This window comes from Podarcis tiliguerta (genome assembly GCF_965153285.1).
Source record: "Podarcis tiliguerta genome assembly, chromosome: 17".
Classification (NCBI taxonomy): domain Eukaryota; kingdom Metazoa; phylum Chordata; class Lepidosauria; order Squamata; family Lacertidae; genus Podarcis; species Podarcis tiliguerta.
The window spans coordinates 15,071,861-15,097,839 of NC_139550.1; the positions used below are offsets into that span (position 1 = coordinate 15,071,861).

General features: G+C 40.6%; 1 protein-coding gene across 4 annotated transcripts in view; it reads left to right on the forward strand.

Annotated features, from left to right (window-relative positions):
- Positions 1-25,979, forward strand: part of PTBP3 (polypyrimidine tract binding protein 3) — a 48,140-nt gene that overhangs the window by 6,792 nt on the left and 15,369 nt on the right. For 2 of the 4 annotated variants that reach the window (XM_083420179.1, XM_083420177.1), the window contains exons 2-7: positions 4,004-4,037; positions 18,209-18,284; positions 20,669-20,838; positions 21,869-22,015; positions 23,580-23,744; positions 25,183-25,293. In XM_083420179.1, coding sequence (XP_083276305.1) covers positions 4,004-4,037; positions 18,209-18,284; positions 20,669-20,838; positions 21,869-22,015; positions 23,580-23,744; positions 25,183-25,293 — 703 coding nt within the window. The remainder of the gene's footprint in view (positions 1-4,003; positions 4,038-18,208; positions 18,285-20,668; positions 20,839-21,868; positions 22,016-23,579; positions 23,745-25,182; positions 25,294-25,979) is intronic. The other 2 variants (XM_083420176.1, XM_083420178.1) reach the window with 2 other exon arrangements.

Sequence of the window (25,979 nt, forward strand, 5' to 3'; positions counted from 1 at the left end):
CACCACTTTAGCTAATGGGGCCTCCTGCTGCCGCCACGCCGCTGGAGCACAATTTCCGTTCTCATCCTGAAGCAAAGTTCTTAACCTGACGTACTATTTCTGGGTTAGCAGAGTCTGTAACCTGAAGCGTATGTAACCTGAGGTACCACTGTATGTAGAGGCAAATGAGGTGAAGTCCTGGCAACTGCTACTATTTTAGGGGCCTAAAACTGATACACTATTACTTACCTTTAGCGTATTGTTACAATTGTTATTTTATTGTACAGAGCAGGGGTAGGCACCTTAAGGCCCATGGGCTGGATGTGGATCAGCGTGTTTTTACATGAGTAGAATGTGTCCTTTTATTTAAAATGCATCTCTGGGTTATTTGTGGGGCATAGGAATTCACCCCCCCCAAATAGTCCGTCCCACCACATGGTCTGAGGGACGATGGACTGGCCCATGGCTGGAAAAGGTTGCTGACCCCTTGTACAGAGAGACACTGTGGCAGGAATCACGAAAGAAACGATGACTGGCTTCACAGTTGTTACCACATCACAATTTTTTACATAGCGCGCACACACACATTGTGATTCACAATATATCACCATGTCGAATCTTATGAAACTGTTACCACAATGTAGACTTCAAATTGATTTTGGATGGTGTGTCTGTGCATCACCCAGCCATAGTCTAGTCATTACACACAAAAAATAAATATTATTGTGACCTGATTTGACCGTTCTTCTTCTTCCCATATTCCCCTACTTGTTGTTCAAGTAAAAGAACTAGGTTGCACAGATGAGGGGAATCTTGTTAGTATACAAATTGATTTGTTGTCCTATTGTTGTCTCAAGAGACTCTACTTTAGTTGAGTGATCTGTCATAGCAGTTTAAAGCTACTGCACATTTTGACTCCTTGGCCTGTACTCAAGCTGATGTTTTCTGGTAATTCCTGACATTAAAAAAGTTTCTGTTGAATAGTGTCAACTGAACCTGCAAGTGCTTAATAGGACAAATGACCTTATTTATTAAATTGAACATAACCAGGTGTATAATTTGGATGTCCATCTTGCTATAGTGGTTTGGCGCAGACTGAAAGCAGCCTTCCCTCCAGTGCTGGAGCCAACTGTAGTTATTATAACATGTACTCTGCTTTGTTTGCCAGACATCCTCCCATGGCCACTACAGCCCACTCCATTCTGTAGGGTCCTCCAGGGCAGTGGCGTAGCGTGGGTTGTCAGCACCCGGGGCAAGGCAAGTAATTTGCGCCCCCTAACCCTAACCCCCAGATGTTGCGCCCGGTGCGGCCGGCCCCCCCTGCACCTCCCACGCTACGCCACTGCTCCAGGGTCCTTGGGGGAGACTTTTTGGTGAGCTGCTGGGGATGAGCATGCCACTCTGCCAGCATTTTTCTGGATCCAACCACTCTCTTGTTGGCTTGAGAGCAAACATTCTTCAGTGAAAGTTGCGGCTGAAAATGTGTAGTGGTGGTGCAATGCAAGGGTCTTGTTCGGTGTAAACTTGAAGTATTGCTTTGACATAGCAGTTCTACAGCTGCTCAAATCTTTGCAATAGCTTGCATGTGTTGTGCACAATTTGCATCCAGACATCGTCATACAAAAATCTAAATATTAATATTAACCTTGCACAATGTTCCAGCTTCCTTGATTATGCCAGTCTTCATGTCAATTAATAGACAAATAATACAGTAATAATAGTACTAGAAAGAACAAAGAAAACAAATGTAACATATTTTAAAATGCTGCTCAAAGACATAGTTTCTCAGAGAGGCATAAGTTATTTTGATTGTATTCCAAATCTGACACAAGTTTGCAATAACTTTATTTTGTCTTTGTCCTGTTTCCTTTATCTCTGTTCTTTCTTTCTTTTAAAATCAATTTCAAAATTAAAGGAAAAACCAAAAGTTCATCAATCATTTCATTTGTATCGAATTTTAGTATTTTTACTAGGGACATTCATCTCTGTACGGTGAACATATTTGAAACTATCACATATGAAACTAATCTTGTATCTTTGCTTACCCAACTGTTCTGTATAGTTTAATAAACTTTATAATGGGTTGTGTGTTACATATAAATATTTGTATTCTGGTTTTGTGTTTTTTCCTTTACTTTTGTTTTATTTACACATGGTTAGCATAAGCAGTTAATGCTACGTGTGATACTGATAGATGAAGCGAGTCCTATCAGAAGTAGTTTGTTACCTTAGAGATTTGGGTGTGGGTGTGTTTGGCAAAGGTGAAGATCTCTATTCATTGTATCATTTCACTATCTACCATGCATCTATGAATTTAATAAACTTAAGGAAGCGGTTATTTGATTAATGTTGCATCACATTTTCGCAAATCAAATAACAGTCTTGCTCAGTTTTAGCTAGCAGTTACAGTTCCGTACACCACAGATTATCTTGCATCTTTCAGTAAGAACAAAAGTATTTTCTACCATCCAAGCAAGAGCACACATTCTGCCTAGAATGTGTTATCTCTCTAGCGCTCACAACAGAGGGCTGCATACATAGGGTCACAGAGGATCTCATCTACATATAGGAGCAGCCTGCATTTTGCTCCTCTTTCTTGATATTTGGCAGGATCTTTAGAAGAAAGGGGTTGTCTGTTGCTTATAGAAAACAATAATAAGTCTGCTTGCCAGAGTGCCCAGTAGCACACATCTCTTTCTAGAGCTCTTATTTGGGCTGCAGTTTGGAGAAGATGAGAAAATAACAAGTAGTTGCTCACAAGCAGCAGTATTAATGAATGTGAAGTTGAGACATAGATGAGATACACATCCAGCTTTCCATTTCCCAAATTCTTACTTTTAGGGGAGCAGGTCTGATTGCTGCGGTGAATTACTGGCCAGATGCTGTGGCTTTAACTTCTACTCAGTGTTGGTTAGGAAGTGACATGGTGGGATTGTATTCTTTAGAATATATCAAGCTTAAATATGATAATATTTAGGGAAGTTTTTAATTTTTAATGCTGTATTGTTTTTAACACTCAATTGGGAGCCGCCCAGAGTGGCTGGGGAAACTCAGCCAGATGTACGGAGTATAAATAATAAATTATTATTATTATTTATGGTGAGCAAATTTCTTAGCTGGGTTTGATAGAACATATTAGGTACATGATACATGGCTTGATCACTTGGTTTTTTGTACTGAGACATACTGATGGGGAAAATCATTTTCTTTCATGAGCATATCTCTGCACATAAATTGTTTGATACAGTAGAGTGTAGGAAGAACAGAAGTAAATGATTAGTTGTTAGATTAATCTCAAGGTAGTTTAAATTTCACTTAAATTTTGCCTTCATTTGGTTCTTGTTGAAAGATGTTTAAGGGCTTGGGCTTGGATGCCAGGGTTATATTTTGTTGTTTGGAGAAGCTATTGCCCTACTGCAGAACAATCTCCTTGAAAGATCCTATCCATCTGTTTCTCAGTGGCTTCTGTCTGCTGTATCATCTTTAGGATGGAATGGCAATGGCATCCCACAAACGGACTGGGCATGGAAAGGAATATGAGAGAAGTGGAACTACTTTTCATAACTTTACTAGACTTCATTACCCTTAAGGAGACAATGTAGGATGTGTGATCTTGTTCTTGCATTTTATTGTACAGTACAGAAGTAATAACTTTGCTATAGGAGTATTTCACTTTTCCTGGTTTCATACGGTTTCCCACCCTAAAAAGCAGTAGAAATTTAATCCAAATGTGTCTGGCTTGTAAAGGAAACGTCTCCACTACTTCCTGTGTAATAGATGTGTCTAAAAACTCCTTTAATGAGTTGTGTAAAGGGGTTTTGTTTTTTGTTTTTACTACTTGTTCTAACTAAACTTTCCTTTTCTCATACTGTGTGTTACTAAACTGTCCCATTTCTTTTGCAAAACGCTCCATAACTCATTTCATTCTTCTGATATTTTTTCTTCCTTAAGCTTTATTTACCACTGCCTGTGCAATAACTATTTTTCTAACTTTTCCATTTTCTCCCATTTTTTTTTCACACAGTGTTGTTACAGATCTTATAGCAGTCGGTTTAAAGGTAGGCATCTTTTTCTGTCCTTTCATATGCACTTGTTACTCCATTTTTATTTCCAGATATTGGTATTCATACACATCTTTTGCTTTTGTGGCATTGCTCTGTTTCAGTCTGATTCCCCTCCCCTCCCAAAGAAGTCTCTACAGTTTTTTTTACACATTTACAATTATGTTTCTTCCAGTTCAGCTTGCTGTCATTTGTAGCCCAGAGATTAAAGTGTTTTCGTTTGCTTGCAAGTTGTCAAATGAGAAAAGCAGATACTTAATAGCGATGGTTTTGAGTCTCCATACTTTGGTTGCTTTCAGATCCTAATTACCAACATGCTGGATTTAAGAATTAGTTCTTCATAATAACTATCTAAAGCATTGTACTCTAGACCTATGCAGGCCATATTAATAAAATCTGATCATCAGAAACTGAATTTTAAAGGTCAGGTGACTAATACGTTATAGCAGTCTCTGAACTTCAGTTCTGCTAAAGACTTGTAGCTAACCCCCTAGCTGCTCTGTGCTCTTTAGATGTTTGTAACAGCAGCATTTTTATTTCTTTGTCTCATAAAATGAAGGCTACCGTGTAATTTGTAGACTTGGAATATATTGGGTTGTTTCCAGTGCTCCACTTGCACAGTTCCACTGTTGGAAAGGATCTTCTGCCTCCTCTCATGCCACTACACGCCCTCAAAATCTGCTCTGGAGGATTCCCCAACCCCAACCCCAACCCCAGTTGATTTTGAGGGTTCACAGGAAACTGCTCCATTGTGCCATTGTAGCTGCTGCATTGAAAATGGCTTGTTGTGTTCACGATCAATACTGAGACATACTTTTATTGTACCATCACAAAGCTGTTGAATGCTGCAGCTTCAAAAGAAAATTGTAGTCCACGTATGCCAGTAAAATATAGTGCCCTAATATTATGTCCTTTACAGCTCAATATGTACCTCTGGTTGCTCATGGGATCCATTCCAGAGCTCCGATTGGATCCCGAGGGATTCACAACCGGAGGTGCCTGTTCTGCACATGTGCATGGCGCGGTAGAGCGCTTCTGCGCATGCGTGCGCAGTGAAACCTGGGAAAATACTTCTGGATTTGCTGCGTGCATAACCCGAAGGATATGCAACCAGAGGTGTGTGTATCCAGAGGTACCACTGTATCTACTCAGAAGTCAGTTCCTTTACCTAAAAGAGACTTGCTCCCAAGTAAGAATACAGGACTTGAGCCTTAGAAAATGTAATTGCTTTGTTCAGATAAACAAGTAGACAAAATATGAAAACTTCTTATGCAAGCCTCTGAAAATAGACAAGCTAACAAAAGAATAAAGAAGTCATGGCTAATTTTTTTTTGGGGGGGGGAAATAACATTATGCAATATTTTATGCATTGAAATAAATTGTATACAGTTTTCTGAAGAGGTAAACTTTATTAGGACACGGAGATCACTTTTTAGGAATAAAAGACTGGTTTTAGACTTCAGGGTTTAAAAGACTAGATTTGGATCACATTTCATTATCTGTTGAGTCATTGTTTTTACTTAACATCCCATAAGATTTAAAGACAAAATGGAAGTGAACCTGGCAAAATATTATAGTTTGAGTTCAAAAGGAAGCCACGCTGCATGTTATGAAATATTTATAAGAGATTATTGGACTCAGGGTTTGTTTGTTTTTAGTTAGGCAGAACCAATTCTGTAATAGGACTTGAAATAAATATCTTGAATATTTGTGCAATATATTTTCAATTATCTGCATAGTAACCCATTTTTATGTGCAGGTACACATAACTGGAAAACATAACCAGTCTTAAAGATACTTAAGTTTTAAATAAGTTTAGTGCATGCTCATGCTATATAGATGGTATCATTGGGCCTGTATATGCTAAAGTACAAATTAAATTTTGTGCCAAGGTACCGAAATTCTGGCATCTGGGTGCACACTGTCAGTAAGTGCTTTGAAGTACCCCCCATTAGTCTGAATTGTCCATCTGATGAGGCAAGAAAATACCCAGCTTTATGTTATATTGAGTGCTTCGCAATAACTCTATGCTCCCTGCTTGTTCTGTGTACAGTTCATAGATACTATAGTGGCATTTCCAGAATCTCTCCATTGCTTTTTTGTCTGTTTGTTGTTTTCTAGCTGTTGTACTGCTGCTGGCTATCTCTACATTTTCTTTACTCGGTTGCAAGTAGCCAGGTGCAAAATGTGCCTGGCACCTGGCTAATTTTGAACACTGTTGGAAGTACTTCAGTCACACAACTCTCCATGTAGCCAGATATCCACAAGGCTTGATAGCAGCATATCACTAGAATGTCAGGAGCAGTCCTGTGTCAGCTTCTAAGAGTACAATAAGAAGGAGTGCATTTTAGTCCTCTTCAAAGGGTACCTGAAGAGAGAACTAGATTTGCCAGACATAAATACTGTGATTTTTGGTTAAGGGGCCTTGCCCTCTAGTTTGTTCTCGAGTAATTCTTAACACCTCAGTGTTTCAAGAAATGTATTTGGTCTTTTCTTCCTACTATACTGTATGCTGCATTATGGTTTGGGTACAAGGCATATGTAGGATTTTGTAAAGTCTATGGAAGGGGAAGGGAAGAAATAGTGACTTTTTGTTTTGCTGACACTCTTCTCGGGCAGTTTGAATGTGTGAAAATTCCATGACTCCAGAGCAGCTTAGCCAGTAAGTTCCATAGACTCTACTTAATCAGCACCACCAAATTGCATGCTGTATTATAATATAGGTATCTAGTAACTGCAGGAGGTTGGTTAATATAATCTAGTGTTGTTGTAGCCTTTTGAGATTTGGGAGGCAAGCCTGTTTAATTCAATAATTAACAAAGCTGTTGGAGTCTAAATGTCTCATGAATTAAGAGAGAGCAAAGAATTGGTTCAGATAAAGCATGTTATTTGGCTCCAACTTGTCCCCCCCCCCCTCACATTGTAATTTTGTAAGCTATGAGGGGCAGTCCATTTTGCAGCTTAAAGGTAAAGGTACCCCTGACTGTTAAGTCCAGTCGTGGACTACTCTGGGGTTGCGGCGCTCATCTCGCTCTGTAGGCTGAGGGAGCCGCCGTTTGTCTGCAGACAGCTTCCATGTCATGTGGCCAGCATGACTGAGCCGCTTCTGGCCAACCAGAGCAGCGCACAGAAGCGCCGTTTACCTTCCCGCTGCAGTGGTACCTATTTGTCTACTTGCACTTTGACATGCTTTCGAACTGCTAGGTTGGCAGGAGCACGGACCGAACAACGGGAGCTCACTCCATCGCAGGGATTCGAACCTCCGACCTACTGATTGGCAAGTTTAGACCACAGCGCCGTGGGGGTGAAAGGGGAAGGGAAAGCACTCTAGCACTGCCCCTTCTTGCTCTCCATGTCACCCTCCGCTTGCTTAGACTCCCCATGATTACATCCCAGTTTTTCAGAGTCCTAAATCAAATGGGAAGCCTACACAAGTTGTGAAGGCTCCCCACGGCAGAAGTTATCACTTCAGCTTGTGAAGGACAACTGACAGGCAATACTAGCATGCTTGTATTTGCTTCCTCCTTGTATGTTGATTAAACATAGTAGAGCACCTGAATAGAACTGTACAGTGATAAGAAAGAGGGTGTTACACAGATTGCATATATGTTATCTTTTTGAAAAGTTATCTTTTAGGACTCCTTAATAATCAGAATCTACACAGTTTTAGGTTCAGCACCAGAAGCATAATAAAGACATTTTTCATTAGTTTGAAAGTTAAAAAGTAGCACTCACCTGTTGAAGTCCGACAGCATTTGAAATTGTTGGGTTACAGATGAATTGCACATTTTAATTCTGGATTTTACTTTCTCTGTTCAGGCCGTTTGTGGTCAATTTAATTTTTTTGAGGTTGCTTGTAGAAAAGAGGTTGATTGAGAAAAGAGGTAAGATTGACAGCTGTTGGAACACTGAGCCTTCTAACAGATCCTCTTTTCCGTTGCTGACAGTTTACTAACCAGTTAGAGGCCTAGTACCAATCTTTTGCTCAAATTTATTGTGGTTGCTTCCCAGGCAGAGTTCATTTTCATACCAGACAGACCATTTAGCTAGAACAGTGTTATTTCAAACTTGCCATCCTTTTGGAATAATTTCCATACTTTTCTGAGAAGGGATCCCTGCATATTGTAGATGATCCTTTGTGCATGCGCTCAAGAAATAATAGTGCATTCTGGACCATGTCTACTTAGAAGTAAGTCCTATTGTATCCAGTGGGTCTCCCCCACCCCTGGTAAATGGTGTTATGATTGCAGCCTTGGAATGCAAACACCCAACAGTACAAAAACAGTCTTGTGGATGCACATTGACTGGGTATATGGAATACAAGTTATTTTTTCATAAATCTAGTCTAACAGTTTTATTGTTGGATTTCTGAGGAATCTGTAATATGCTTCCAAGGAGCCCTAAGACATTCTAATATGGTTTGAAAAGTTCTTATCCAGAGCAATTCATTTCTAACCATAGAATCCAGAGCAATTGTTTTGTTGCCTTAAGAACTTCCTCCTGTTATTTCAAGTAAGTGAGAACCATAATTAGTAGGACATCTTCATTCCAGGATACAACCAATATGTTTTCTAGTTACCTCACTTCCACAGTCATGGTATATCTGTGTATTCCTGAGTGGCATACAAGTATGTTATTAACCAGATGCAATGTCAACCTAAATTTATTCAAAACAACCATGATACCCCCTTCCATCCCTGAAAGTTTTCTTAAGGTTGCTAAGAGTAAACAATAGAGTTGTATATCACAATATCGCTTTCAGACAATTGTCAACTAGGATTTTTCTTTCTTGAATGTAATAATGCTTGCTCCTCTGGCTGGATCTGATAACTTACTCTTGCAGAATTCACTTTAAAATGGAGGAAATATGCCTCCTAGTTCCTTTTTGCTCATTTATTTTAACATTGTTTCCTTAATTATCATACATTTTCTGCTTTGTGACACTGAGTAGTCATTTGTCATTGAAATTTAGTATTGTAATTTCGGTGTCTGTGGGGGATCACACGAGTTTTCTAACAGGACTGACTGAGCTAATAAGACTTCCTGGGAGATAATAGTCCTGAATGTTCTTAACTTCATCCTTTTTATAGTTATATATGAACAGTTATAAGTAGTATATAATAAGCAGTGTGCAATAAGCAGTTTACATGGTGCTGTTATGGTCAATGTGGTTTCCATGATATTTAGAGTTTAAATACTGTTGTGGTTAGGTTGGCACTTATTAACTTTATTTAAGTTTAGGGTATTGATTTAATTATTGAGTTATTAAATTACAATTTTAGTCAACTACTTCCAGAATGCCTATATTCATGGTTGGAGCGGTTGGTTAAATGCACTGTTCACGTTTGGTTCTCCTAAATATGCTGTTTGCTTCTAACAAAAACTACAATTTGGCATTTCCTTAAGCATCTCAAACTTGCTTATATTTTTGGTAATACAGAAGCCAGTTATTTAATTGGTTGAATTGTAGTTTAAGGGTAAAGGTAACGGTACCCCTGACCATTAGGTCCAGTCGCGGACGACTTTGGGGTTGTGCGCTTATCTTGCTCTATAGGCCGAGGGAGCTGGCGTTTGTCCGCAGACAGCTTCCGGGTCATGTGGCCAGCATGACTAAGCTGCTTCTGGCGAACCAGAGCAGCGCACAGAAATGCCATTTACCTTCCTGCGAGATACCTATTTATCTACTTGCACTTGATGTGCTTTCGAACTGCTAGGTGGGCAGGAGCTGGGACCAAACAACGGGAGCTCACCCCATCACGGGTGAGTTTAAGGGTACTTTATTTAAATATCACTTGACTATGAAAAAAAATACAAATACTAGACTATTATGTTGAAGTGACTCATACACATTCTGGTTTTATGTAGCTACTAACTCCACAGCTATGTGTTAAAAGTCCAAGATGTTCTGCATTTACAGTTTCTCAATTGCTTATTTTTCACTTCGTTAGCTGAACATTTTGAGACTGACTTTCACAATGTATATGTTGCCCAGGAGACTTCAACTGGGATGGCAAAAAAACTACACATTTCTAATGGAAATATGTAGGTATGAGATAGGAAAAAACATTGGTCACAACTGTACATTATAGATGCAGTGGTGGACTGGATGTTTATCAGTAAACTGGGGTTGAATCTGGAAAAGATGCAGGCCATGTGGGTGGGTGATCGCTGCTTCTGGGAGATAGATCTGTTGCATTCCCTCTGAAGGGGCAGATACATCTGGGGATGCTCTTCATTCCATCTTCGTCACTTGAAGCTCTGTGACTCCTACATCAGCTGTAACCATTCCTGGACAACACAGTAGCCTGACCACAGTGGTCTATGCATTGGTAACATCAAGGCTTGATTACTGTAATACACTTTTATACGGGGCTGGGGCTGTATCTGGTTCAGAAGCTTCATCTAGCGCAGATGCAGCAACCAGGTGGTTCACAGGAATAGATAACTGGCAACGTGGTACCCTGCTGCTGATAGAGCTGCGCTCGTTGCCTATTTACTAAAAGGCCAGGTTCAAGGTACTTGTGTTAATTTACAATGTCCTGAACAACTTTGGCTCAAAGTACCTTAAGGATTGTTACATCCCTCCTTGATCACTGAGATCCGGGTTCCCCACGCCCCTCAGGTTTGGCTGGCCTTCACTAGGGATCAAGCCTTTAGCATGGCATGCCCTGCGCTTTGAAACTCTACTCTAGCAGAGGTTTAGCAGAAAACCATCCCTCCACTGTTTCCACCCTCTTTTGAAAACAATATTGTTTAGAGAGGCCTGTGCAATATGAACTTTCTCCTTTAACCGATTAGTACTTATTGATGTTTGGTTTGATATTTTTCACTGATTTTATTCTTACATGTTGTATACCACGATATATTTTTAATGAAAGTGCAGGTTATAAATACATAAATGGAAAGAAATGTACCCCACCCCACCCCAATTTAGTTTGCTATATCAGATACTGTGTTCAGTTGGCCGTAGCTTGGATCCTGAATGCCTCAGACGTTTTGGCTTCCAAACCCAGAAGCAAGTGTTTCGGTTTGTGAACGTCGTTTGGAACCCAGGCAATCAGAAGCTGTGCTTTGGTTTCCAAACATTTTGGAAGTTGAATGGACTTCCGGAACAGATTCCGTTCAACTTCCAAAGTACGATGGTATTGCTATTGAGGTAAATTTCCAGGCCCAAACATTACTGGTGCCTACTTCTCTGTTCGTTGCAAATTTCTGCTGCATTTTACGTCTTTGCAGAATAGATAAGGGGCAAACACATGAGTACAATTCATGAGCACAGTTTGTCCAGGGCAGGAGCTGGACTTAGCACACTGTTCACATTTTCCTGGTTGGGGAACCAAAAGCTGTAGGATCATTGAGGCCACCCCCTGAACTTGAACCTGTACAGTGGTACCTCGGGTTAAGTACTTAATTCGTTCCGGAGGTCCGTTCTTAACCTGAAACTGTTCTTAACCTGAAGCACCACTTTAGCTAATGGGGCCTCCTGCTGCCGCTGCGCCGCCGGAGCACAATTTCTGTTCTCATCCTGAAGCAAAGTTCTTAACCCGAGTTACTATTTCTGGGTTAGCGGAGTCTGTAACCTGAAGCAAATGTAACCCGAGGTACCACTGTACTTGAAAGTGGTGTGTTTTTTTTAACATGAAACCTTTCTCAGTCAAAAATTACCATCAATTTCTCAAAAGTATAGTCTCATACTTTAGCTTGGTGAAAAGAGAATTCTAGAAATATTCTAAGGCCTTTGTGAATGAAGAGTCTCTTGAGTTTTAGGTATCTTGATTTTATTATTCCTTGCAGTCCTTACATAGTTGCTGAAGCCATTCCTTCAATTATAGGCATCCTTTCCACTGGCTCTTTAATTACAGTCTTGTGTGCCTTTTGTTAGGCCCATAGTATCTTGTTACTGATCTAGCAGGCAGCCTCAATAATTGATACATGAGACAATGGAACTAGCTGCATGCTAACTAACTGTGCCAGTGAGAAGGCAAGGCTGAAACAGCTGCTCCCTCTGTTAATTTAACAGCCCTGTTTCTAGGGAGATTGCTGATCAACTTGTTGGACTAGTATTGGAATGGGACGTCTTTGTTGTCAGTGAAGCTTGTTGCTATCTCATTTAGGTAATTTGGCATCGTGAAATGGTATGTATGTAGGGCCAACTCAGCCACGATATTTTGCTTCTACATTTTCTCTGTCAGATTTTTTTTTACCATCTGAGGCCAGCTTAAAGCCTAAATGGCTCTTCTTCACGAATCAACATTCGCATCTGCATTCTTGCATTCCTGCAAGGAGCTCAGAGCAGCAGTGTAGCTTCACATAGCTACCCTGTGAGAGTGGCTTAGGCTGAGGCTGACTTGCTCAAGGCTTCATAGCTGAACGGGACTTTTGAACTGAAACCCAACCCTCTGGCTACTGCGCCACACGGACTTTGTTTATACTGGAAAATGGAAATCTTGGGATCTATGTAAGTGACACCAGAAGCTCTTTTGCATGTGTTAGGTTACTTCATTCTAAAGAGTTCCCAGCTGGACCTAAAATAGTACCCCCCAAAAAATGTGCCGATAGTTATTTTGAATTCATCCCAAATTTCAGTATTGTTTCTTGCTGCTTTTGCCCTTTTCACTTGAGGTGAAAGATTACCAAGCAAACCAACCCATCATTTGGCACTTTCGGAAGAGGGTTGTCTAATGGCATTTTGTACAAATCTTCATCAAGCTTGTACTAATACCTAAAGGCTGAAATTGAAGTTCTGTAAAGTAGCAGGCAAGTGGACCACGTTCCAGCAGGACTGGGGAAGATTACCAAGGGTGCTTCTCTCTCAGCACCTATTGTTATTGTTGTTGTTGTTGTTACTTTTCCATTTATGAATTGCATCCCATGAGGCACCTCAAAGCAATTTACAATATGACCTAAACATTAAACATGATTAAAACAGTTTTATATATGTAGCTTACCTATAAGTTTGCTTGTAGGGTAGAATTTTATTCCCCCCCCCCCAAGATAGGTGACTAGATAAATGTTTGAAAGCAATGTGAGATTTGTATATCAATATTAATTTTGAAGTAGATGTTTGTAATATAATAGTACAAGACCCTTGTTTCTGATTTCCTATACACTGAGTATAAGAGTCATAATGGTTTGTGTTCATTTTGTAAGAGAACATGTTAGTGCAGAAGCTCAGGTTACTACTTTTTTGCTCACTCTTATCTAAATAGCTGTACTTGTATGAACCAGGATATTCTAGCCTGGTTGAACTTGAATGTCAGCTATTCACATAAAATATGCCAACAATACGAAGATCTTCTTTGGAATCACATAGTGAAATCTAAATGTTGAAACATCTGAGATATTTGAAGCTACCACTCTTATCATTCCAGATGTATTGCAGCACCAATGACTGTGATAATGCCAGATGGCTGTTAATGTGAGACTGAAACAGAGAATGGAGGAGGAGGGATGAGCTGTAACAGTGAACTACACATCTATGGCACTTTTAAGAAATAAAAATTGACAAACATTTTGCCTCATTTTGAACTAAACGTAAAACATACATCTATTAAGGATGTGCTGCCGTCTGGTTTGAAATACGTTTGATTTAGATTATTTAAAGTAAAAAGTACTTCTAACTCTGATGCATAGCTATTTAGGGAGTGATTAAGGCATAATATAGACTTTACTAGATTATGGTGAAATTGGAAATTCGACTCCTGTGCCTCAAACTAGAGGGATTTGCTTTATGACAGCAGTCAGTTAATCAAGAGTGTGTGCATATGAGAAACCCAATCCATTTATTTTTAAGAGTTAGTCATATGAATTGTGTGACGCATACTTGAAAGCAGTCCCCGCACATTTATTGTTGATATTATTTTTTGAATTTTCAAAATACGCGTTTTACTGTTTTTACTGATAATTTCATTGTATTCTTTTTGGGAGATGGGATGAGGTTTTATTACAGTCAGGACACCCTTCGCTGACTTAACCCGTGGGCCCTTAAGGCCAGCCCAAACAGGTCTTCCAAGGAGGCTTTATTTTATAGCCTGCAAAAATAAATAGGATTGATTAAATATTTGTAGTCTGCAATGAGTTTAGTTTCTATTGGAAAACCCACTCTCTTCTATTGCCTGTAACTTTGATGTTTTCCAGGCAAATGATATGAAATGTGCAAACATTTTGAAGTATTATAATTGGCAAGTGCCAGGCAGGTTAAGCAAAGGGTTCCTGTCTTAGTGGTAGTTAAAAGGGGAACATTGTGTAAAGTCTGCTCTTATTTTTAGCGGAAGACCTAAGCAATCTTCCCAAGTAGCATGATACTACTACGGGCAGAAACTACTACTTGGCTAGGACATCAGAACATGCTATATTGGAGACAGATTAGAGAGGTCCCAATTAAGAGGAAGTGTGCATGCACATTCTATAAAATTCAACCAAGTGGCATTGCAGGGAATGCCCGGGGTACCAATGAAGGCCTTTGCAAGCTCCACAGTGCCTATGGGCACCAGGTTGCCAGCCTTTGCTCCAGGAGCACAACTTGATATGATCTTAGATTCACTATGCTATTCTCTGAAATAGTGATCCATTTACTATTGCTTATTTGTAGTATGGCCCACTGGACCAAGAATCCTCCCATTTAACACAGATGTAACCTCATACTCTGCCCAAATCATTGAGTGTTTAAATCTGGGGTATTAAATGTGGGTAGGGGGTAAGTATTCAGATTAATTGGTTTGAGTTGCGGTACTTTGTGAGTAAGGGAAGTATAATTTTCTCAGACATGGCACCTTTGTGTATCCATAGGAACCAACTCCTTGGGGTCCAAGGGGCCTTGGCCCCCCCCATAAAATATTTCAGGGGGTTGCCCCCTCCAAAGTTAATGAGCGTTGCCATTCAAATGGTGTGTGTGCACCTCATAGTGATTGATTCTGTGGGGCGGAGCTTACCTGCCACCACCAAATACCGTATTTTTTGCTCTATAAAACTCACTTTTTCCCTCCTAGAAAATAAGGGGAAATGTGTGTGCGTCTTATGGAGCGAATGCAGGCTTTCACTGCGCAGCGATCCCTCTTGCTGTTCTGGCTTCTGAGATTCAGAATATTTTTTTTTCTTGTTTTCCTCCTCCAAAAGCTAGGTGCGTCTTGTGGTCTGGTGCGTCTTATAGAGGGAAAAATACGGTAGTTTATTCAAGTTGGCACTTCTGTATGTGAATTTAAAAATGACAGAGCAGAAGCAGAGAGTGTCATGCAATGTGTGAACCACCTGCCCTTTAATTCTCTGCTGTTCCATCTAACTGCTGCTGATCTCGGCAATACAGATATTGAACCTGCAAGTATCGCCGTGATGAGCAGCTGCAGCCCAGGAATTTTTAGACCCAAGAAAGCGAATTCCTTCTGATTTTAATTCCTTCTGGCATGTGAACTTAAGTATGTGCTTCCAGACCTGTCAAACTCCACTGTGTCGGTTTTCTGTCCTGCTTACAAAGAAGAGGTGTGTGAATGCAACGTAGCAGAGTGTTGAAACAGAGCTTCTGTTCCCTACACATTTTTCTGAACTTGATTTAGAGAAGACTTTCCCATTTGCTGTTGAACTAAAATAACTGCAGAACAACCAACCTCCAGATGTTTTGGGCTAAAGTCCTTCAGCCTCATCCTGTGTTGCCAGTGGTCAGGGATGATGGGAGTTTTGACTCCCAACAATATGTGGAAGCAACTACGTTGGAGAATGCAGTTGTAACAGTTCTGATTACCTCTATAGCCAATGCACTATGAAGTTTTCACTAGCCTTGAACAATACTTTTTTCTCTTCAAAGAGAAGAGGCATTGAGGGTTATAGTGAAACTGCTTCGTGCTAACCTGCATGCTTGTCAGGCTCTGTTAGTTAGTTAAACTGCAACCCCCCCCCCATTGTTAAAAGATCTGTAGATCTAAGTGTAATACAGCTAAAATTACTTGACTGTTACTCAACTAGTATTTCAAGTCGATCCACATTTTTGCTTAGTCACAAATGGGGTTTGTTATGGCAAATGGTAAGCAAGAGCATGACTGGAATTGCAAGATCCCATTGCATGAATAGAAGGAATTTCTGCATGCACACGGCAGTAGTGTTCACTGATTTCCCCTATGTCTGCAGCCCCTTAAAAGCTGGAAAATCCTTATCTTCTAGAGTTGGAATGTTTGTGGGGGAGTGTCCTTCAAGGAAAGGAGGAAAAATTGAGCCCCCATCAGCAGAAGTATCTTCACACATAAATGTTCAGAATTTCATGTTTAAATGTTTTGCAACAATATATGGTGTTTCAGCAAAGGACATATTTTTGCTTCCACATAATACCCTGATTTGCACATCACGTTATGCCGCATGATCCCTTGGTACAAACATATGAGCTGGGAGAAGTTACCACAGCTGTATTGATTCTCCCTGACCCATTTGTTGTTGTGCTGCAATGAACTAAGTCATAGTTTTGGTTGGTATGTCTTCTGAACTCTTGGCTTAGATCTCCAGGACCAACCATAAGCTATTAACAGGCAAACCTTGGTTCCTGCTCATGGTTAGTCTGGAGAAAGTTAAACCATGAGTTCAGGTGGATGACACGCTAAGCCAGTGTTTCACAAATGGTGGGCCCCTGCCTCCTTTCAGGTGAGTCTCAGGGCCACAGCCTGCCCAGTGCTTCCTCACTTGCCTAACACCTCACGCCCTTTGCTGTGCCGTAGCCTTCTCGTTTGAACAATACCAGCTTCATCATCTCCCCACAAACTGGTGACTAGAAGACAACAGTTCAGTGTGGGAGGAAAGCGAGGTATTCCTCTTAAGGAGAAAGGGGCAGAGCAGGTGTCAAATATATTAGACAGATAAACGGTTAATGTGTATTAATAATAATTGGGAATAGAAAGGAACAAGCCAAGAGAAGACAAAAAATGTAAAAGCTGCAATGAGGAAGGTGGAAAGAAGTAGTTTATGGGGGAATAGAATACAAGTTAAGTGTGAAAGGGGAAGGGGAGAATAAACGACAGGAGATGTGTACAAATATTTTAAGTGACATGTTTGGGAAATGCAAAAATAAAAAGTATTTTCCACCTCTGCATTGCCTTTTGTGACTGGTGGGCCTCAGTAATTTTCATACTTCTTAAGTGGGCCCTGGGGCGGGGGGGAGAACCCCTGCTATGGATTAGCATGGCACAATGCAGCAACAAAACTGAGGAGGCCCAAAACAGTTGTAATGTCCTTTCTGGTAGCCCACATGCCTGCACATTTGTGCTAATCCATGGTTTGGCCTAGCAAACCAGGTCAATCAAGGTTTTGTGTAGAACACAAGTTTGAGGGTTGTTTTATTTTCAGGCAGCGGGGCATATTTTAAAGTTCTCATATTTTATTATTATTGGGTGTTTATTTTATTTTTTAAAGCTATCTACCATTGTCAGCTTTTTAGAGCCAAGAGAAAGAAATTTAAGCATTATGAAACCATTGTTGAAGAGGAAAAAATACATTAGTTGTGAAAATGCAGCTGTGGTTTATAGCAAGCCTCTCTTACATTGAAATATCTCATTATACCTCATAATTATTTCATTTTTGGCATGCCAAGTGGATAGGGCTGTTTATGCTGCACAGCCTGTGGGGCTTGAAAAATCTCCCATGTGTTTGGTTCCAAATCCTGCCATTTTTTAAAGAAACCATAGTTCCTGGTTCCCAAAATGGGAAGCTGTGGTTAACTGCAACTTTCTGTTTTTTCCTTTCTGTTGAACAAGTATATGAGACCTCAACAAGAATGTGTAGAGATATGAATGATAGTTTTGTGAGAAATGTGAGAAATAAAAAGTGAACCTTATATTAGATGTATATATGGGAATGCCAGCTTGAGTGAGAGTGTAAAACAGACTAGTTAGATAAGTGGAGGAAGCCTGTGAGTGTTGAACCCATCTAAATGTTGGTCTAGTATTTGTTTTCAGATGGTTGGTAGGGTGGAGTCTTTTCTTTGTGCAATATGTTGAAACATTTTCATTGTGCATAAAATGGTAGGATAAAATAGTGGTTTTCAATCCACAATAAAACTGTTTTTTTAAAGTAAAACTTTGTTTTTCCTTCAACAAAAATCTTCCTGTTATCAAAAGTTGCTGAAATACATGTGTTAAAATAAAACTTTGAGGCGCAAGTATTTTTACATTTTACTTTTATGGTATTTTTTCCAGCGTGGATCTGATGAGCTTCTTCCACCTAGTTTCGCTTACGGGCCTTTTACCATGAGCAATTCTACTCCTGCTACAGGTATGATTGTATGATTAAAGAACACACCTTGCAGCAGGTTTGCAAATAGCCCCTCGCCTTGTTTCCTGTGTAAAGTTCAATTTTTATGAGCTGGTCACGTCTGAGGACTTATTTGCAAAGCTATTCTGCAGTGTGTTAACGTAAGCAGAGGCAGACCCCCAAGGATTGCTGCCACCACCCCAGTTTGATCAGTGTGACAACTTTCCATGGGACTTGTGCTTGTAGCAACAGTGGAGGGTCTATCACATGGCTTATTTAAGAAAGGACCCATGGGAAGTAGATGAACACGCCTCCAATGATCAAGATAGCTATTGAATTCCCATTGCCTTATATTGTAACTCACTCATAACACGTTATTTAGTTTAATGCTGCCTAATCTAACCATGGTTAAAACTGGGAGTCTCCCCAGACTCACACACTCCTCCCCTCTTGTGTGAGCATTCTCTCTTCCTCCCTTTAAGAGATAACTATGGTTGATGTAACATCTGCATAAGAGTTTTCCCTGCGCATAATTGGCATGGAATAATTTGTAATCATCTTCAAAATGAGAAGGAAGAGGAAGTTTGGGAAAGTTCTCAGACTCTGCTCTGTGGACCACCAGTGGTCTATAAGGTTTATTCAGGTGGTATACGGCTTGTCTGTAAAAATACAGCTAAACAATACAGCATCTAGCAGTGCATTCCTATTCCTACAACAAGACACTCAGCAGTTTTCAAGTGGTCCATGGGGAAAAACATTTGGGAACAGCAAACAGTGTTCCAGTGAACAGCCTTATTTATGTAGATAGCCTTCCATTATCAGCTAAAGGTATGAAATGGTGAATTTATAGATGCTGTCAAATTATTTTAGCTAGTTAGGTCTAAAAGAGGCTATGAAAGATCTTGAATTACCTGTAAAGCAGGCATGAAAATATCATTTATTGCTCTTAATTAAAAAAAGTGCACTAAGAACTGCTTTGATGGTTTTCTGCAATCAAGAGGTGTATAAATTTTATGAAATAAATAAAATAATAAACCATTTGCAGTTAATTTTTGAATTATCTCAACGGTCAGTCAAAGGTTTTCTTCAGTCAGCCCCTTGCCCTAGTAATTTCAAAAAAGTTTTCTCAAAACTTGAGAAAACAGTAATGCATTTGAGAACAATCTTTCCAGTTAAGCAAACCTCAACAGGCAGAGCTGTAAATAGCAAAGGAACGTTAACATAATACTTTGCAATTGGTCGTTTTTCTCAGTACTTGAATATTGTCATTCTGGTTTCCATATTGGGAAAAAGTGATGTAGCATATCTGGAGGAGTTGCAGAGAGAATCTGCAAAAACGGAAGAGTTGAAGCAGAGGAATGGGGAGTCTTCAGTCCTGTCCTGCATGCTTCCTTCAGGTGTACCCCTAAAATCCACCTCTGAAGAAGTGACTTGCATAGAGATCCGCTACTTCCAAAACAGCCTAATATATTCACCCCAGGCAGATCAAGCTTACGCTTATGAGCACATGTACAAACCGCCTTTACGCAATAGGCTTCTGCAATAATTTACTGCTGATCTGGTTTACTGGCCCATTTCCCATGCCTGGTGAGCTGGCAGCAGCAATGGAGGCTTCCTCACTTCGTTCAGGATGTCTGTGTGAGCAGATAGTGGACTCACCCACTCTTTCCCTTCCTAACATAGTCAGACATTGCCTGCCAAGTCAGTCCATGGCTACTCTGCATGTGCTAGTTCAGGAATCTAGGGTGGGCATCAGTGATCCTCCTCTTCCATTTTTGGCAAAGCTAAAATATATTTTATTGACACTTAAGATCCTCTGTGCAGTACTGTAAATTGGTTGTCTGCAGAATCAACCAAGATGCTATTAGTGTATAGATTAGCAAAAGACCCATCGTCAAAACAGGCTGTAGCATTGTTGACTCTTATGCTCTGATTTTCTCACAATCTCCCCTGGAGCATTGATCTCTCCTGCAGTACCTTTCTTGATGCTTTTGTATGATGTTAGGGGGCTTTATTACTCTTATAAAGTTCCAAAGCAGCCAGTAGCTGGGTAATATGCTTATAAACCTCTCTGTGAAAGATGCTCAATAACAGGCCCAGCTGCTGAAGCCCTTTTGGTTGCTGTAGAATTAGTTACCATGATTTCCTAGAGTGACTAGTGAGCCAAAAGAAAAATTCCCAAGTTCTGTGACTGGAATAAACCCGTACAGACTTTATCTAAAACAGAATTAGAACTTCCTGTGATTAGAGCTAGAGATTAGTGAACAAACACAAATGTCATAAAGAAACAAAAAGCTTGTTATTGCTTAGTACAGGTGGTTTGATGTTGTGACCCGCACAGCAAGCAAATTTTTTAGCAATGCTAAAGTATACATTTTTATCTGAAGTGTTTATTTATATCTTAGCTAATGGGAATGACAACAAAAAATTTAAAGGAGACAGATCTCCCTGCTCCCCTTCTCGAGTCCTTCATCTTCGTAAAATTCCAAATGACGTCACTGAAGCGGAAATAATTTCTCTAGGTCTACCTTTTGGCAAAGTAACCAATCTCTTGATGTTGAAGGGCAAGAGCCAGGTATGTATATACTTTGCAGTAAATACCCAAAATACAAGAAAAAGTAGTTCATGTAGCGTATGCTATTTGGCTAGTATCCAGTGGAATAGTTAAGAGTTGAGCAATTCAAATCTCCCAATTGTCTCACAATAGTTTTGCCTCTAAAATAAACCAAGCATGTGCCCCAAACCAGGAAGTTACTCAGATTATCGCCTAGCCCACACCCAGTCCCCAAAAGGCTATTGACCATGATTCCTGGGCTACAAAGAAGTTCTCTGCAATATCTCTCCAGCCCTTCAGGGAGCTGCCTGCCATTTGCAGTCCAAGAGCACAGGTCACTAGCAGGTGTCCTCAATCTTCAGCTGCATGAACCACGAAAGTGTAATTTTGTATCGTAGCTTTGCTCTCAGACCATAGTTTTAAACAAAACACATGTCTCAAAATTTGGACCTGTCAGGGACCTGTGATGGCTTTAATATCAGAAGTGGAAGCTTTCAATCCCTTCTTCTCGGTGTACAAAAGAGGTAGAAGAAGGGAACATGCCGCCCACCAGCCCCAAAGAGCAGGTCGAAAGGAACCTGAAGCCTGGAGAGCGAGAGGGGTCGGTGCGCACCGACCCCTCTCGCTCTCCAGGCTTCCAAGGTAGCTGCCTGAAGGCAACTGAACGCACCTTGTTTTAGAGGGGGAAAACAAGGGGGGGAAATTCTCCCCCTCTCTGTGCAGCGCCTCCTGCCGCTTCGCTGAAGGGGCGCTGGGCAGAGAAGGGGAGATTTTTTTTTCCTTGTTCTCCCCCCTCTAAAACAAGGTGTGTCCTATTGTCCGGTGCGTCCTATGGTGCGAAAAGTACGGTAATAAAAATAAGGAACTACTTGAAGTAAAAATAAATAAAAAATACAATGTTTTCTTTTGTAAATAGATGTATTTTTAAAGTACATAGCAAATATAAAAGCAGCAGTCTGCGCATGGTTTTTTGTTTGTTTGTTTTGTTTGTTTGTTTTCAGGTGAAAGTGGTTTTACAATCATAACGTTCCTCTGTTTGTGTTAATTGCAGGCTTTCCTAGAAATGGCTTCAGAAGAAGCTGCCGTTACTATGGTGAACTACTACACTCCTGTTACTCCTCACCTCCGCAGCCAGCCTGTTTATATTCAGTATTCCAATCACCGAGAACTTAAGACTGACAATCTACCCAATCAGGGTGTAAGTATGGTACTTTTTTGGAGGGAGGGGGGAATCCATGGTATTTATTAGAACTATTAGTATGTAAATGATTTTCAAACCACTTAAATATCCTGTTTTTATAAGCCTTCAGTTTACTTTCCTGAAAGCAGGCCAGTGCTTTGATTTTGAGCAAAGGACGTTGATCTTCAGCTACTTTTAGTTAGCTGTTTAAAAACTTTCGTGCTTTGTTACTAGGCTGGACAGTACAGCTAATAGATAAAGTTTGATGGTGTGCTGACTACATATGTGAAGGTCAGAGGGGTGCGGGAACTGTGGTAGGAGAGGTTTTTTCCACCCCATGAGGACTTCTCAACTTTTCCATTGGAAAAATCAGGAAGGGGGCATGCACACTGGGATGGGAAAACACCTGGAAATGAAACATCTTTTGAAGGAGTGAAATGCTGCAAAGACAAGGTTTTGCTCACTCGTAATATTTATTCCATTTATTAAATTGTTCCCTGTGACGTACTCCGAAGCAATTTACTATATACTATAAAAACAGTAAAAACAATTGCACATATAAGAACAATTACGTAGTAAAGATTTTTACACAAGACAGTCAACAGCAGGGGTGGGGAAGCTTTTCTGCTCCCCGCTCCTCCGACTTTCTCTCAACTGCACCCAGCAAAGTCACCTGGTTTTTTGGCACTTGGAGTGCTGTGCAAAGGACTTTAGACAGGTGCCAGACACCTGACACACTCTTAAATTCCTGAAAACACGGTGGCTTTGCAAGCCCTACGCTTGGTGTTTCAGAAGCACTGAATACAGAATGGGAAACTTGTAACCTTCACTAGTGTGTGCCATATATCAGGGGTAGGCAACCTAAGGCCCATGGGCCACAAGCAGCCCATGGGTACGTTTAACCATCCCACGAGCTGCCCCTCAATTGAGCCGCCCACTTGGCAAGTCCCCACACGCTGTGCTAAGCCGGTGTGGTACGGGGACTCGCTTTCATGGTGCCGAAAATTGCGCAGGCGCCGTAAATCACGTCTGTGCAGGCGCCGTAAATTGCGGGTGCGTGCACTCATGAGCGCATGCAATCCAGTCCATGGAGGGCTCTCCGCTGGAGTGAACAGGCCCAGGTGAGGTAAACCTTGCCAACCCCTGCCATAGATGAACAATTTGCACACTGGGTGCAGTGGAGAGAAAGTGTAAGGTTACGCTTTGGGGGCACATAGATAATTATAGCTTGTAACTCTTTAAATAACGTGTGTGCAAGCTAACAATGGCATGTACAATACACAAAATGTTATGTACTGAAGTTCTCACCCTGGGCCAGCAAGGGGATACTGTAGATAGTTCAGGTCCACATATGCAAATTAGGGATCGAAAGTGACGTTCGGTGATTGGATAGTTACAGAAAGTTGTTACAGTTACGTTGTACTGGAGCTCTATATAAGCAGGTTGGCTGAACCCTTCAGTTCAGTTCTGTTCTGGCTTCTGAATAAACAAGAGCTGCTTGAAGAATCGCTGTGTCATGTGATATGTTCACTCACAACTTAACACAAAAGATTTCCATCCTTTCTTTCCACCCCCTCCTTAGAGAGCGCAAGCTGCGTTGCAAGCAGTGAATGCGGTGCAGTCCGGAGGCTTGGCCCTTACAGGTGCTCTCGCGACTGAAGGCGGACTACCTCCTGGTCAGAGTTCTGTTCTTCGAATTATAGTTGAGAATCTCTTCTACCCTGTAACTCTAGAAGTGCTGTATCAGGTAAAAGACTTTAACACAAAAAAACCAATTAACGTATTTTTCCGTGTATAAGACCCTGTTTTGGGGGACTCAAATTTAAGAATTTTGCACTGTGCACTATCCACGTATAAAACGACTCCCTCTTTTTGGCATAATTTTAAAAGAAAAAAAACTAATCTTATACACGGAAAAGTCAGTACTTTTTTTTTACATTGTTGTATTTGGTAATGAAAAACAAATTGTCAGATGCTTATTCCTTCACTACTTCCTCTCCAGGGCTGATCTTTCATAGTGTTGGGCTGGTCATCTATTTTCTGACAAGGGGAGGGCATCTGGTGATGATTATTTGCCAAAGAGAGTATATGCCTATAGCGACTGGAGCGAACAGCACCGGTTATCTGGTCATGTGCATGGATTCACAGCATAGCTGTCAACTTTTCCCTTTTCTTGCGAGGAATCCTATTCAGAATAAGGGAATTTCCCTTTAAAAAAGGGGAAAGTTTGCAGCTACGATTCAGAGTGCAGCCTGTTTCTCTCTCATACACTCCCTCCAAAATAGCCACAGATGCGTATGGGTACAGATTGTTCCCCTCAATTGCCCTCGAGAAACCTGTTTCTTCATGTCAATTGTTTTTGCTAGACTGCGATGATAGGTTTGGCTAAAAGGGAAGATCTGAACCTGGAATTATATATTCAACTCGAGATTAATAGGGATGCGGGTGGTGCTGTGGTCCAAACCACTGAGACTAGGGCTTGCCGATCGGATGGTCGGCAGTTCGAATCCCTGTGATGGGGTGAGCTCCCGTTGCTCGGTCCCAGCTCCTGCCAATCTAGGCAGTTCGAAAGAACACCAAAAGTGCAAATAGATAAATAGGTACCTCTCTGGCAGGAAGGAAAATGGTGTTTCTGTGCGCTGCTCTGGTTTGCCAGAAGTGGTTTAGTAATGCTGGCCACATGACCCGGAAAAACTCTGCGGACGAACGCCAGCTCCCTTGGCCAGTAAAACAAAGTGAGCGCCACAACCCCAGAGTCATTTGCTACTGGACTTAACTGTCAGGGGTCCTTTACCTTTATCTTTTTAAATAGGGGTTACTTATGTATTCATTTAAATATTCTTAACAATTCTGTTGTGCTCTAGCTGTATGCATGTAAGCAATCATTCCCTATAGAACAATTAAATGATGGAGTGGAGTTTGCTTCACTCTGCATCACGGGTAGTAATATAACCAAACAATTTCACTTAGTAATAAGGCACAGCTATCTAGTTATTTCACTAGATTTCACTTAATGATTTTGTCATATTTGCATGTGGTTCTCATGATAGAAAAACATCTCTGTCCACGTGGTTAAAAAGTAACATTGATTATTTTGCTGGGGTTCGGGTACACATGAAGTTTGCTTCTCAAAACTTTTCTGGAAAGTATCAAGGTGTGAATTGGCTGCCTGCATTTTTACTCAGATCTTCTCCAAGTTTGGGACAGTCTTGAAGATTATCACTTTCACAAAAAACAATCAGTTCCAGGCCTTGCTTCAATATGCTGATCCAATGAATGCACATTATGCCAAAATGGTAAGTGCAAAACTGTGCACCTGATAAGTTTTGGATTTTGACCATGTTAACAATTTGCTGCGTATGACTTTGATTTTAACATGCATCTTAATTTTCCAGTGTTTTGTGTCAGTAGTATCCCATTTGGAGCTGCTAAAGGAGGTCCATACCGAAATACATTTGTGGCACATACCGGTGCAGTGATTGTCTACACAAACCTGTCATAGCAGGCTTTGTTTCAAGATATTTAGTCAAGATTTTTAAAGTCAAATTTAAAACTACTTTATTTAATGGTGGATACTGAGTCTTTTCTATGTTTTATGTGTTCAGTATGTCTGGATTACTAATGTTTTATAGATGGTGAGTGCTTTTTGTTTTTTAAAAAATGATTTTACTGCGTAAACTATGCCAGTGAAGGCTGAATGAATGAACATTACCTTGTCCACCCAAAAGATGTTGCATAAAGGGCCCAGATAGTTAATGTTGGGGTTGGACGGGCATAGTTGTAAAAATCTCTTCTTTGCATGTTAAGAAATTACATAACAGTCGTCCTTTGCAACTGTCATAAAGTATGACTGACAACCGTAACTTACAGGTACTCTAATTGGAAAAGCATTAATGATACACCATAAGCATTAATGATACACCATAAGCTTGACCAATGAAACAAAATGCTTACCGCATTTGGATGTGTGTGCTGCATACCT